The sequence below is a fragment of the Oculina patagonica genome, chromosome 10 (assembly GCF_052425735.1).
Source record: "Oculina patagonica isolate OP01 chromosome 10, crgOcupat, whole genome shotgun sequence".
NCBI classification, from domain to species: domain Eukaryota; kingdom Metazoa; phylum Cnidaria; class Anthozoa; order Scleractinia; family Oculinidae; genus Oculina; species Oculina patagonica.
This window is the reverse complement of record NC_135767.1, coordinates 10,565,744-10,581,335: the sequence shown is the minus strand read 5'-3', so window position 1 is coordinate 10,581,335 and position 15,592 is coordinate 10,565,744. Positions and strand designations below refer to the sequence as shown.

General features: G+C 36.4%; 1 protein-coding gene across 1 annotated transcript; it reads right to left on the bottom strand.

Moving 5' to 3' along the window:
• Positions 1–64: 64 nt before the first annotated feature.
• LOC144629279 (glucose-6-phosphate 1-dehydrogenase-like) lies at positions 65–14,526 on the bottom strand. Its single transcript, XM_078487493.1, has 16 exons — positions 14,362–14,526; positions 10,576–10,649; positions 9,979–10,016; positions 9,202–9,310; positions 8,223–8,443; positions 7,579–7,737; positions 7,029–7,154; positions 6,549–6,642; positions 6,237–6,423; positions 5,525–5,554; positions 4,182–4,294; positions 3,293–3,385; positions 2,511–2,587; positions 2,011–2,103; positions 1,747–1,844; positions 65–1,216 (listed from the first exon to the last, which is right to left on the bottom strand). The coding sequence occupies exons 1-15, from the start codon at positions 14,471–14,473 to the stop codon at positions 1,754–1,756; spliced, it is 1,617 nt and encodes a 538-aa protein (XP_078343619.1). The 5' UTR covers positions 14,474–14,526; the 3' UTR covers positions 65–1,216; positions 1,747–1,753.
• Positions 14,527–15,592: the final 1,066 nt, after the last annotated feature.

Sequence of the window (15,592 nt, the reverse complement as noted above, 5' to 3'; positions counted from 1 at the left end):
AGGTTCATTTTAACTTTCTTAACTCATTGATCAACACATTAAAAAAAAAAAAAAATCTAACAAAGTACCACCTAAAACAGGCCGAAATATTTATAGCTAAGAAAATTAACAATGCAACTGTAAGCTAATGAGATACCTTGAAAGTGCTGTATTGGGTGAACGTTAGGGAAATTGCTCTAAGCCAAGACCTTAATCTTTGTGTTGTAATTATTGAAAGTAATTTTACTTCCTATCCCTAATTTCAAAAAAACTATTAATATAATTATGTTTAACAACTATTATAATTATTAAATATCATACCTAATTCTTAGCATAACTTTGTATTATTTTATGCCTATATGCTACAAAACACAGTAGCATCATTCGCTGTTCTAAAATACATTTTACTTTTTAGTACCGTGTGTACATGTATTTTTATTCAGTCTACAAAAAGAACCAATAAATAGTGGTTGATCCTTGTAAACAAACTACTCAACAAGGGAAACCATCACTGGACAACAACTCACAAGTGAATGTCTAAAAAAATAGTTAACGCCTTGCCTTAGTTTCATTTTGCAGATGGAAGATAAAAAAAGAATTGTACAAATCAACACTTGAGACCAATTACAAAGCAACTACACTACTTAAAAAGCCACAATCCACGTTTGAAAAATAAAATGTCAATTTCTGCTGGGTTGACAACTTCCAAATGACCTTCTGTACATCCCAGCTCAAAAGATGTACTGTTGTAATTTCTCAGAAGTTTGTTGTACATCAACACAGTGCCCCCTAGCTGATCAATGACTTTCTTTCTTCTCATTGCTTTTGTGCTTGGCTATATATTGATATTGTATTATTACCACTGGGTTTACATAAAAGTATCATACACAATATATATGCCTATACCAAATGTTGCTTCACCACAGCAGAATATAATACTGTAACAATGATATTTATGACGACCAATTTAAAAAATTAAAAGTCTAGAAATAGTGTGGCAATCACATATTATTTTTTTCCTAAAAGGTGGCCAACACTCTCCACTTATTTCTATTAGAAAACTGTGGGAGATCAAGGATGCAATCTAGAATGTTAACCATCTTTACAAATTATTACATCTTAAAACAGAAAACATGATCATATTATGATTGTGAGTTTCATCCAGATAATGAAATGTGCAGTGCATGTAACTTGAATAAAATTTTGATAGAAGAGTGTTGCAATCAGGTTTCATTCACTGAAAGTAATAATAAAGTATAAAAATATTAGCATACATGTGTTTTTTTACCCACAATTCTGGAATAATGCAGAATGCAAGGAATAATTTGGATTAATTGCCTGCGCTAAAAACGCCATGTAGTCAAGATAATATGCGCAGTCCTGGCACAAGCCTATGTGAAATACATGTTACTAAGAATTTAAATCTTATAGTAAATTGAGTAAGAAACAGGCTGAAAACCAATGTTAAAACATTTAATTCCATGAAAAAAATCATATAATTGTGCTACCTAAGACACTTGTGATTCCTTTATGAAAATAGCAATGTACAATAACTTAATAACATTATTGATTTGCAAACTGAGCTGGTAACTGAGTACTCGAGGGTGTAAATGTCAGGTCATTAGCTATGGTTCTGGCCAATTGTTAAAGGAGCTTGTAGGATGAGTTCAACACATTTCATGCTGATACCTAATTAAGTCAAAGGTTGCTTATGCAAAACTGATAGTATAATTCATAACCCATTGAGAAAAACAATTCAAGTCTTACCTTTCATCTACTTCTTTTCTTTCTTTTCCCATTTGTAAGTGTCACTGTACACAAATCCACTCTCTTTGATAAGTGTATCGGATTCTAAGGGACCTCGGCTGTTAACACAAGCAACAAGCCAGTTTAAGAAGTCATGCACAGTTGAAAGAAATGAAGTTGTTTACGTTTTGAAGCTCAAGACAAAATCCCTGACAAATATAATTGCTAAAAGAAAGTGAAAGTTCTGTGAAAAAAAAAAGTTCACAGAACTTTAAATACATTTACCTTCCAAATTTATATGGAATTGGTTTGACGTTTTCCTTCTCAATCTGGTGCAGAATAGGAGTGAAAATCCTCCAGGCCTCAGCAAGCTCATCACTGAAATTATTAAAATTAAATTACTTAATGACCTGGCTTAAAAAAAGATATTCTCCTTACAGATTAGCAATCAGTTTTCCTAGTGTCCATTCTGCCCCTCCCCCCCCCCACTCGCCCTGCACAGGCACCCCTCGGTAATGATCGACCCCTTCACCACAGCAAAAAAAGGCTGTCAGAATCTTTTTAAATTATGACACCTGATTTAATTTGTTTACATTATATTAATAATACCATGCTGATGTATGTCACATGACTAAGCACAAGGAATAAAGTTAACAAATTTTCACTTGTCATCCATCTTTACTGTTCACATATTTTACAGCTTGTAATATACTTCTCAAACTTGAGCTGTATCATTCAAACTTAATATAATGTACCGGTACTGTATTCAACAATATCAAGTTTACCTTCTGACAAAATGAGCCTGGTTTCCAGAAAACACATCAAGGAGGAGTCGTTCATACGCATCAGGCATCTTCACATGCTGTTAATAAAAAAACTGTTTTTTTGTTTTGTCTTGTATTGTCTTTTTAAATAATCATGATTTTAAAGTTTGTAATGACTGAGACATTAAAATATTGAGCAACTTTTTGCTGTTTAGCTGCTGTTGATTAATCTCATATACCGGTACCTGCCAACTTTTTCTGGGTCAAAGGCATGAGATTTTTATCCTGAGAGTGCCAGGATTTTCGTAGACGACATGACCATGTATGAAGATTTCCGAAGACATCCAAAGTATTCCAAAGACGTCTGAATGTATCCTGGTTCCAGTCCCAGGACATATTTTGCTCAACAGGACGTCTTTCCTAATGCATTTCTTGTTAAAACTCTGAGATTTAGGGAAAAGTATCGTCATTTACTCATTTTATACAGAGTTTTTGTTTCTCGCATTGGTTTGAGTTTACATTTTTCTGGAAAGTGTGTCAGTCATGGTTGGAAAAGCTCACATTTTTCAACTAGGCATGAGAAATTGAATTGTAAGCACGACTTGGTGTGAGATCGAAGTTTTCAACTCGCAGGTGTGAGACTCAGGCCTAAGGCACAAGAGTTGGCAGGTATAGTCTCAAGACACTTCTGTTTTCAAGAGCCGGGTGTCGAAAATGATTCTAGGAAAAAATTTATTTATGGAGCTGTCACCTTCCAGAAGGGCTTTGTAATTCATTTGATGCATTATTATTAAATTACATACAGTGTATCTATCAGCATAAGTCAAATCCAACTCTGATTCATGAGGCTCAAAAGACATTCCAGCTTCCTTGATCATCAACTTTACATAAACAGCCTGCAAAATGAAACCAAAAATGCACATTATTAACGTTGTATATAATCACAACTATTCTCAGTACTGCGATCGAAAAAAGACATTTAAAGAAGGTTTTTTAAGCTCATCTGTTTTTTCTTGTCTAAATTTTCGGTGACATCTGTTCACCTTCATTAGAGTAAGTGAAAGTTTGTTGGTGCTCACGCTACCAAATAAGCACCAACAAACTTTCACTTACTCTGATGAAGGTGAACAGATGTCACCGAAATTAGACAAGAAAAAACAGATCGGCTTAAAAAACCTACTTTAAATATTTGTTGTGTATTTATAAATTAATTTAATAATTATCAGTGTACTATAATGATGCATGAAAAAAGGAAAATTTTAAAATATACTTTGAGTTTTTATCACAGATTGTGTCTACAGTGAGAAGACAAAATCTGTCTGGGAGGGAAATTAACAAATGATGTCACTGGAGAAATTCTGGCACACTTTGTTTATGCAAACCTTAGACTTTTATCTGACTTGCATGACTTGCAGCTGGCCTTTCCAAAGGCCTCAGTGTGTTTCATACAAAAACCAGTTATATTTAGTGGTCAAGCTTTCAGGCCCAGTTCTCAGCTCTGTGAGCTTCTTGTCATTATTGTACGTACATGCTTGACTCAGTCACTGACACTCACATGTACTTAAACCAAAATTGAAATTCATCTTACTAGAAAGATAAATGATTTATAATGAGATGCATAAATAAACAAAATTATGTTAAAAACGTTGATACTAAGATCTTTCAGGTGTGATTCAGTTATTACTGTAATACCTCATTTGGTTGAAGTCTAACTACCAACTCATTTCGTTTGCACCTTCCTTCAAAGATATCTCCAGGTGCATCAGTAAACTGAATGCGAACCTCAGCTTTTCGCTCATTCAGGGCTACAGAAGAACAAATAAAACAAGACTTGTATGACAGATACACTGCTACAGTATAATTATGCCAGTGAAGAGTTGTAAATAACTGTATTCGCATATTAACCCATTGACTCCTGAACCGGCCTAAACCGGCTGTAAAGGATCCGGGCACTTGTCCCGCTTGTGACGTCATCACCTTTCACCCAGAAAGGCAACATCTATGCTCAAATTTTGAAGCAGAACAAGACCTTTCCAACGTTACCAAAACCAGGGCGATTAGATTGATGGAGCTTGAAATATGCACCAAAACGCTTCAAAATTTCAGTGAAAAACTCAGAGGAAAATTTCCCCTTTCCACCCTTTGCTTGTCCATGGTAAGTAGTTCTTTCCTCGTTTGCGCTTTCACAGAAATTCTTCTATACTAGAAAGAAGCCTGGTAGAAGGCCAAACACTGCAGCAAAAAGAAAGGAAGAAGAGAAAAAGGAAAAGCGAAGGGAAAAAAAAAAATCTCAAAATTTGGATTTGTGCACATGCACAAACTAAAAAGTTGTTAAACGTGATTCCGGTGAAAAACAAGGATGCATTTTGCGTTTCAAGGGCAGTTTTGAGTGATTTGCAGCTATTTTAGCTTATAATAGACCTTAAAAGGTCAAAAACATCTCAAAAATGCATTTTTTTGGAAAATCTCCAGGAGTCAATGGGTTATTGCGGTTTTTAGTGAAATGCAAACTCTGATATTCAAACTCCAACTAACGATTGCGTTTTTCGCTGCCGTCAATCATAATTATGGCGACAGCCAAAGAACCATGAAAAACAGAAACAAACAAAATGGATCGAAATCTACCAATCACAACTGACAGACATGACCTTTTGACCTGGTTGAAGTGAGCTCCTGTTTCCTGAGAGGTCCGCTAAGATGATTGACGGCAGCAAAAAGCGTAAACCGTTGATAGAGGATTGAATTTCAGAGTTCGCATTTCACTGAAACCGCAATAAGTACTAAATAAAATAACAATATTATAGAGCAGTGAAACATTGCATCCTGCATTAAGACAGTCTTATAGATGCTCCAGAGCAAGTAAATTTATATTAGATCTAAATGTAGAAGAAAAGGTGCATTTAAAAAATTATGGCAATGTTGTAGCAACAAAAATAAATACTGAAGCTGCATTCAAAAACTTTAATTTTGTACATTGTAACTAGAACAGCAGACACTGTACTCCAAAGACACTATACATTAATTTTAAAAAATACCTTTGCCGCACTTGAGAATAAATGGAACTCCTGCAAAAAAAAAAAAAAAAGAATAAAATGACATTTTACTAAGTCTGACTGACTTGACCCTCAAAGTCCAGTTAACTGAAGGCCTTGTGACAATTTGATCAACCAACGTGGTTAAAATCACTTATTCCCCAGTAAATTCTCAGTGGTTTAATTGTTTAAAATACTCTGTTTGAGAATTTACATTCAGGTTCCATGACCTATTGTTTTGCACAAACAAGTTTCAACAACACATCCTCTTTATTTTCCTTATCAATAAAATTAAATTACAGAAATTGTTATAAAATATTACTTAAGATAAGGAGTTCTGGCAACCCGAAATAACCACTAGGTTAAAAATGCCGGGTTGCCAGTTTACAAATTGATTTGTTTCCCTATGTATACTAATAAAAACATTTGCATAAATTACATGTTACTTCAGGCATGTCTCTTGATAAAGTCCTATAGCAACCTTTAGACTGGAACTGTGACTGCTTCAACAGGAGCAAATAATTAGTAGTAACTGAGTACTATCGATTTTCCAAAGGGGAAGGATAAATTGCAACGACCCCTTTTAATGTAAAATGGAATTCCCAGTTATGGCGAGGAGATTAGTTGGAACCAAAAAAACCCTCTGTGGTGAGAGTAAGGATATTAACTTTTCTGGTAAATAAACACAATGTTTCACTGCCTGCAACCAACTTACCATCCCACTTTTCATTGTGTATGTACATCACAGATGTAGCAAATGTTGGCGTGATGGAACCCTTTGGCACAGTAGGGTCGTCAAGGTAACCATGTTTTCCGTCGCCTTCTTCGTCAGGATTTCCCACATATTGACCAAGCACTGTGTCCTTTAATTCAATTGGACTCATGCACTTCAGTACTTTTACCTAAATTTGCAGAAAACACATAGCAACAAACTGGTTAAATTATATAGAGTTCAAAGTTCTTACCTTCCTATTACCAACGCGACGAATAAATTAATTTTGAAACACTATTCAAAAGGATCTTTCACCTTCTCATTTCGCAGATCTTCAGCTCGTTTACTTGCAGGTTTTTCCATGGCAACCAGGCAAAGAACCTGTAACAGGTGGTTCTGCATTACATCCCTATAGACAAATAAATACATCCATGCAGTGTCACATTTCTAAAGGTCATAATTAATTGAAATTAATCTTTGGTTTACAACTTTTCAAACCAGATTGATTTTTTTTTCCCTTTCGTTGTTTAAAATCAAAATCAAACTGGTCTGAAAAATCTAAAACCAAAACTAAAAAAATTTCAATCAATCCATCATTTTATTAAATCCATTCCCAAAAACAGAAATTCTTTCCAAACTAAAGGGCAAGGTCTTAGCCATAAGGGAGCTCTCTTAGAAAATATACTGGTAGATCAGTGAGTTACCACTGAGCATAACATGAGACAGAAGTAGTTTTATATAGCTTGCTGTACAAGGTGGTTCTACCCCAGGGAGGGCTCTCATATAAAACCCTACCTGATGATTCCATATTCATCAAAGTATCCTCCCCTGCCATAAGTTCCAATGGGTTCTTTGAATGTTATTATAACACTTTTGATGCTTTCCCTACACCACACTGGACCAAAGATTCGGTTTCCAAACCTATTGAGCAACAAGCAAAGTTAATTATTTTATTGTCAGTGACTATAAAACATTATTTAATAGTTGATTATTGGTTTAATTGCAATTTTAAAAAAAAGAAGGGGCAAATTCAATTCCACTGTCTTGTATTTAATGTGATAAATACCCTAAAAAGTATTTAAAAGGAAAAGTGAAAAGGGGCTTTTTCCAGAGTGGGGGGCCTGGGGAACTAGTAAGATCTATAAACGGTCTCAGGGCTAATTTACACAGTACAACTTTCTCACATGCAACAAGCTTACGAATGTCTTAAGGATGTGGTGGGTTGATTTACATGTTGATGCGACATTGTAGACATAGCATGAGTCTGTTACATGTGATAAGCAGAGGTAAAATCATACTGTCTAATTCAATTTAAACTGAGAATGGCCAGAGCAATGTCTCTCACCTTAACACCATAAGATTCTGAACCATTTCCTTGCCGAGGTAATGATCAATACGATACATGGAGTCCTCTGGAAACAGTGATGCAAGATGATTGGACAGTTCAGCAGAGCTGTCAGAGTCCTTGCCAAATGGTTTTTCTATTACCACTCTGTTCCATCCCCTGGACAAAACATGAATCAAAACATTTGGAAAAAGTTACACTTCACACACATCCTGGTGAAAACTTTGAAGATCTCAATTGCCTTCCATTTAATTTTGATTTTAGAAGCTTGATGGTACAAAGATCTTTGCAAAAATCCTCAGAAAGATTGTTGCAAGGATCATTCGAGGTCCTTGAGGAAGTTGGTGAAAATTTTAATAACAGGATCTTTAAAAAATCCCTTGCACTAGGGTACATAAAATAAATATCAAAATCCACTAGTAACATGTTTAGTTCAATGCTAAAAATAGATCTTTGTCTTGATTGCTAAACTTGACATATATAGGGTGCCCAACTTTTTCAAGTTTATCGATCGATCTCAATCTTTTTGGCCATCATTTATTTTTGGTTTATTGCAGTATCTACTTCTTTTGAAATCCTTGGATTTTAGAAATTAAACTATTATCTAATTGAGGTTTCAAATAATTCACTTGTGCCTGACATACTTTGATCCCATGCAGTGCTTTTTGATGTTCTCAGATGCATCCATGAACACAGATGGAGGTAGTGCAAGGTAGAACAGCCTGTTGACAACATTCTTTCCTTCTCCTAGTTTGTCAAGTTCTTCATTCAGCTTTATAAAGCCTGACGACTCATTGTAAGGGCCTTTTACATAATAACAATTCTTGAAAAATTCTGACACTTTAGTCTTTTCATCATCTTTTAGCTGAAAAATAAGAAAGCAACAAAATTTGTAATAACTAGACTGTCATAGTAAACTGACATTGACAGCTTGGGGAACTGCATCACTTCGCTGTAATTGTGCTCTAGCTAGAGATTACAAAACGTTTCTTTTTAAAACTTATTACTCTTAGCGATTTTTACTTTTTATTACTTTTAATGCAAATTTTTAATTTTAAGATTTTTTTCAGCTAATTTTAACAAAATTTTTATTGATTTTATTATATATATATATATATATATATATATATTTTTTAAACATTTGTAAAGCGCCTAGAGCAGGCCTGGATAGGCGCTATAAAAATATATTTATTATTATTATTAAAGATACTAATGTGAACAGTGTTGCTTATGCAAACTCTGAAATTTAAACCACAACCAACGGTTTACACTTTTTGCTGCCGTAAATCATCTTAGCGGACTTTTCAAGAAACAGAAGTTCACTTCAACTGAAAAGGTCATGTCTATCAATCGGTTATGATTGGTAGATTTTTCTAAATATTTTTTGTCATATTACCATATATTTTTTTCTGCAAATTTGTTTAGAAAAAATCTGTTGGAAGAGTTCTGAGCTACCTTAATTCTATGAAAAAATATCATAGCACTATATACATACATGCACTTCTATATTAATGAATGATTATAGACAAAAGACCTCTTCTTTTGTGTCATGACACTGCACAGTCCCAAACCTGACAATTACCAGTAGCCCCTTTGAATTACTTGCTCAAATATCACACTTACCTTCATAAAAGGCTCAACTTTGGCTCTTAGTTTGTCTACTGTCAAATCAGAACGAGCATAACCAATAATCTTGGTGTTTTTTGGTGTGAGTTCATCTTTGTATAAATACCTAATTGAAAAGGAAAGTGTATATTTATGACTCAATGAAACTGATCCTAATAAGAAAGAACCAAATTTAAGTATAAAAGGTTTGGGCAAGTTCTCTGCAACTTTAGAAATTAAGGCTTGGAAGAAAATTTAATTTTATTTCCTGTCAGGCTAGTGGATTTTATCCATCACTTGCCCAATGGTCAAGTAATACTTTTGGACCTTTTCTAGTTGGCAGAGCCCACTGAAAAAGTCCTTAGGGCCAGCACACAATAGTTCCAACCTGCTCAAAAGGCAAGCTGGGAAACTATTTCCATTGCACCCTGGTCCACCAAACTTGTTTTCCATTTACTTATATAACTCTCATAACAACTCATTTATGTCATGTTGTCTCCAGTAATCTTCAGTAATTCTTCCCAAAACAATACCTCTGCTGCAGCTATACCCCCCCCCCCCCACCACCACCATAATGGTGGTGGTTCTAGCTGCATTGGATAGACTGATAGACTGCATAAATCCTGGAAGTATTTTTTTTCTGAATGACAACTCAGAGACACTAACACTAAAACTAAAAAACAAATGACACTAAAATCGACTTTTTAGCTTATATAAAAATTGCCCTGAAGATTGTGTGACATTAGCTATTATTGACCTGTCAGATTTCATTACATAAGAACTGAATTAACTCACCATAAAGTAGGATAAATCTTCTTCTTCGCAAGATCTCCCTAAAATGGTAGGTTGCAAATGTTAGTGTAACAAATACTCAAGCGATAGAACGATGAAAGTGCTATAATAGTGATTTAATCACGCAATTATAAAGACAATTAACATGAACTAATATGCAAATTTTGAAAAATCTGGCGAAATTCAAAAATAAACATTTTAGTCGGGTCAAATGCGTGTTACCTTTCTTTTAACAGCATCGACATAATAATATTTGGTGTATTAACTCTTCTGATTGAGCTCTGCATTTAGAACATTACGTAAATTTGGGTGTCTGCGATTTACCAAATTACTCGCTATCGAAAGGGAAACTTGAAAACCCAGCTCAATCTTGTACAATGTGTACACTACTGTATTTCTCTACACGACCTAGAAATTGTAACAGTATATTCACTTAGCTAGAAATAATCTAGACCCGAGTAAAATAGAACCCTAATGCCGGCATTGTTGAATATCATACGAACGTGGCTTTGCTAATAGAACATTTTGCAAGATTTACAGCAGGAAGCGAGCAAAAGTCATGCATGCGAAATCTGAAAACATGTCAAAGTTGTCACTTACCGAAGCACCGAATACAACTAACAGAGTTTGTTCGCCTGTGCTATCGGTCATTGCTGTCGAATTATCCTCTCTACCTGCAGAATAAATTCCTTAGATCAGCAATCGATCGATAACCTTTAGCCAAAGCTGAACAATATCTTATTTCGCTTCAAACCCCGCGGGAAATGAAACACCTTTCTTGTTTACGAAATACAGTAATTAGCATGCGCAAAGTAGTTTGCATATACCCACGTGACCTGTGGCCCAGGAAAAATCATGTAGTTTTTTTTTCAGCTCGGGAAAAGAAAAAATACGCTAGAAACTACAAATACAATAGGAGAAACAAGAGCAAATGCAAGGGTAGAAACGTCCCATAATTTTCAAAACCAATTTCTAATCGAGTCCTCAAATAAAACACATCAAAACAAGGACGTGCCCATGAGACCCTATATAACCAGCTTCTTTCAGTAAGTGGGTTGACGAAATAGCGAAAGTAATCCCCCCATAGTCCCAGTTTATAGCTCACCAGGCCTTACGGAAAAGGCAACTTATGAGACAAACAGAGGTCCAGACAGATTGCAAAATTGTATTGTCTCTGTTGGACCCCTTGACGTGTCATTTCTCTCTGTATTTCGCAACTTTGTACTCCGTATTTTTTTTAAATAAAAACTAAACAAAACCAGAAATCTGTAGGTCTCGAGAAGACCATCTTCTTCTTTTCGTATTTTGACAAAAAACAGCAACTTTGCTTTGACCGCTGCTACTTTTTATATGTGAATATCCGACAAAGAATCGCCTTTTCAATAAAGATCCTCGCCCATGCCCAGTCGCTGATTCGCAACTTTCCCTCTAGACTTGCCTACAAGTCGAGCTCAGAGAGCGCGAAGAGAGAACCAAACCGGAAACGAGAAGCAAACGACTTTTAGAAAGTCTACTTTCCCTCACTTATTATGAGATTCTGGTACCCAGAGACCATTCCAACCCTGTAGACCTGTAGCCCTAGACTTGCGGACATCCCGCTGTATTGCGGACAAAACCCAGATCCCCGCTGAAATCTAAAGAGTACCAAAAGAGTACTAAAAACAGACCGGAAATGAATCTCGACTCGCTATAAAAATACGGAAATTACGGGTTCTTTCGTGTTACCAATTGGAATTGTTTTGACTCTTGATAAAGCGGACACCATGAACTTCTCTTGTAACATAATTACGTAAAATTGCAGTCTGTTCCTCCTTATTTATTTTGTCAAAACACACTTCAAAAGAGTACAAAATACTTTTAGGATATTAATTTTTGCATCAATTCATTCAAAAGCTGTACAGGCATTGCTTTTTCAATTCGGCTTGCGCCTTTTCCCTCTAGACTCCGGCGCTAGGAAAATTAAGTCCTCGCCCTCCATTCCCGAAGACTACTTACAGCAGTTTCACCACTTTTGATAAGCTCGTCATACTCTGGAGCTAAACGGCACATTTGTTTTCTCATAACCCCCTCGGAGAGGACAGGTCCGGTTTGGAAAGACATGCGTATCTCGCGTATGCCCCGCGAACGCTCTCTGAGAGCCCAGCCAAACCATGCCGGTCTTGTACGTTTGCCTCCTCATGCCAATAATAATACGGTATTAAAAAATAGAGAAAACTACCACCCAGATTACACTGCACGTTTCTTCTTTTTTGAAAGGATTTACAGGCGTTGTGGTCTCAGCTATGATAGCCTCGAGATCGATTGGTCGAGAATTGAAGTATAGCACAATAACTTTCTTTAAAAAGTGTCAAGGAGTCTACCCGAGGGTAAAACCCTCTAATAATAGGGTTACTGTCAAATTGTTGGACCCGCTAGCGCGAACAGACGGACGGACGTAAGCACAAATGCACTACTAACAAGGTTTTCCGTCGAAAAGGCTGAAAAACGGCAGGGGCGGGGTGGATAAAAGTTGTTCCTCAAAGTGCGATCCCTTTGTTAAAATGTTCAACTACAAAAAATGAAATGAAAGCATTTCGAACAGGATTTTTTTGTACTTTATTTGTCATCACTTTTATACGCTAACTATACCTTTCGTTTTATAAGACTCACCTGATTGCGCTCACAATGGCCGTTTTCACACCAGAAGACGGACAAGTCGTCTGACGATTTGTTCGTCTAGTGTGAATTTTTTAAAACGACTTTTAGACGATTTGTCCGTCTAGACGACCAGAGTAATCCTCGAAAAATCGTCTTACTTGCGGCCAAATCGACGGACAAATTCAGACGACTTGTACGTCCAGAATCGTGTCCGTCCCATTTTCACACTAAGACGATTTGTCCGTCTAGATGATTTGTCCGTCTCTAGTGTGAAAACGGCCAATATGTTCACGAGCTGTTTGTTTTATTCTCAAAATCTATCAAATCAAACGGCGACTGGCAAACTTTAGAACTGCGCTAATGCAAACAAGAAGACACACCCAAGCAGAATTTTTTACGCTTTCCTCAGCACTTCATGTTTGGTTTTGTGCTATTCTCGTGTGGCATTCTTTGCAACTTGTTTGCGAATCTAATATAATTGGTAAGACTTAGTGAAACTTGCGTTCACGCAAACTGTACATAGACACAAACGGGTGCAGACGCGACCAGACGCAAATAACGTAGAGCTCATTTTCCAAGATTGCGAACGAGACGCCATCTTTTTTTCGGTGGCTCAAAGTCTAGCACGAGTATATGTACGTGTAAAAACTACCCTGCATTAAACACAACAGGGGCAAGCACAGAAGGATTGAAAGTTTTTTTCATTAGCTTGCATTCACGCTACGTTTGCGTGTATAGGGCCGGTAGTTCCGCAGGCTGGGTTCATATGTAGATTTACAAGGCAAGTGTAAACCAGCGTTAACAACAAAAATTCTAAGGAAATTAAACCACTGTTTAATCTTCACAACATAAAATCAACAGAAATTTACATTCCTTATTTATCCTTTGTTTATTAGGCAAGTCTTTTAACAATGATATTGGCTTTAAAGCATTTTTCCTGGTTGTAGCTCAAGTTTATACCACAAATATTTTTTGGGATAAATACATGTAAAACGTTTATTGACAATTGGTATAAAATATGAGAAAAAAAATCGCGACTGAAACCTGCAAAGCTCTCGAGAACAAAATCCAATCGTTGTAACTGATTAATCAAAGCCATCATTTCAATAAAAACAAAATGACGCCTTAGGATTCATCATTGATTCATTAGGAGAGTTTAATAATATATCTTGCCTGAGGTCGTCATTTAGTAGACGTTTGACATTTAGTTGGGTGTAACAATTCCGAGATGGTGATTTGAAAAATGTTCGAGTTTAGAACCTATGAGCTGCACGGGTTGAAAGTTTTCCCGCCTGTGTACTTCGCTGCTGTCGATGAACCGTGAAGTTTTCGTGAATGCAACTGATTAGCCCATCGCAACTTGCGCGTAAAGTTTTTTTATTACTCCCATATTCACTTAGCAAACTGGGCTAAAAATAATGGAAACTAAGCTCAGAATAGAGATATACGATCTGACTGTTTCAGGGAACAGTATAAAGGTCTACGAAGACAAACGTCACGCAATGCAAACCGTCAATAGAATATTCAATATTTACAACTTGAATTGACGACTCATTCTGGATGATCTCGACAGTAAGTGTACATGGGTACCCCATAAAAAAGCAACTCCAACTCACGAAAACCCTGAATCTTAGCTTGTGATATAATATTTTTAAAATAGTTAAAAAGTTTAATTGATTGAAGTTAATAAGTTAATGACATGCACATGACCAAGCGAAAATACGCTCGTTCTGTTTACGATTAACTCACTTGTTTGTGACTTGTATTCTCCCAGACGACAAAGGTCGACATTGTACTGTTTCTCTGTCTTTGGTTTACACCCCAAGTTGAAGTTCCAAGAGCTATCAGGTTTCTTCGCCATCTTCCTATTTCTTTCAACAAGACAACCCGCAGAGTAATTTACCCATGTGTCTCTGCTTTCCTGTCGATAACGAGAGGCGACTGGGGACTAGTCAATTCGTCACGCAACGATTGAATTTGTGGCCCATTCGCCCTGGTTGTGGCGCGGCAAATTTGTATTTGGCGGGATTTGGCGGGGATCTGGCGCAGGCGCATTTTCGACGTTCGAGGTGTGCTCTCAGATCACCGTATTTACTCGAATAAGCGCCGCATTTGAAACAAGAAAGTTAATAAGCGCCGCCCCCGAATAAGCGCCGCACTTGAAGCGCGAAAAATTTAATAAGCGCCGCAGCGCTTATTCGAGCAAATACGGTACACAAACAGTGTCGAGTTTTCCTGCTCTGGAGCGCAAGATGTTGCTGGCTTACACTTCTGTCCTCTCATCCTTGTTTGTAAGTGAGCTTCCAAATTATTTGTTTGCTTTATACTTGGTACTTATTAATTCAAACGCGTGCTAATTCTCCACAAGGGTATGGTACCTTTTTATTTCAAACTCGTGCTACTGTCTCACTGGGATATGGTACTTATTAATTCAAGTGCGTGCTATTGCTGTGCTGAGAGTATGGTACTATTATTCAAGCGCATCCTAATGCCATACTGTGCTATTGCACCTATTAATTCAAGCGCCTCTATTGCTCTACTGCGCTACAGTAGTTTTTTAGAGTGATTTCAGTAGAGTGATTTTACTTCAACCGTGAAATAGTTACTACTCAAATAGATACTATTAGACACTTATTCTATTGTTTTCTTTTGTTTAGTTTTCACTACTTAGCACTAATTGTTAGATGTTGTTTCACGGGTTAAATAAAATCACTCTAAACCCGTGAAATAGTTATTACACTTTAAGATACAATTAGACACTAATTCCATTCAGTTTTCTTTTTTCTCCTTTTGACTTTTACGCACAAACTGGTAGAGATTGTTTCACGGGTTAAATGAAATCACTCTATTCTTGCGCGTACTATTGCTTTTTGGGGGTATGATAGTTATTAATTCAAGGGCTTGCTATTCCTCCAAGGCCATCCCAATAAAATGTTTCGCTTCCCATCGCCCGACCGAGCCATTTTTTTAGAAATGTAAA

Excerpts from the sequence above, each read along its gene's own strand:
- LOC144629279 (XM_078487493.1), bottom strand. The coding sequence starts at position 14,473 with ATGGCGAAGAAACCTGATAGCTCTTGGAACTTCAACTTGGGGTGTAAA. Across the intron at positions 10,650-14,361 it reads AGAATACAAGTCACAAACAA|GTAGAGAGGATAATTCGACA; the intron begins GTGAGTTAATCG and ends TTTATTCTGCAG. Across the intron at positions 3,386-4,181 it reads TTAGACTTCAACCAAATGAG|GCTGTTTATGTAAAGTTGAT; the intron begins GTATTACAGTAA and ends TTCATTTTGCAG.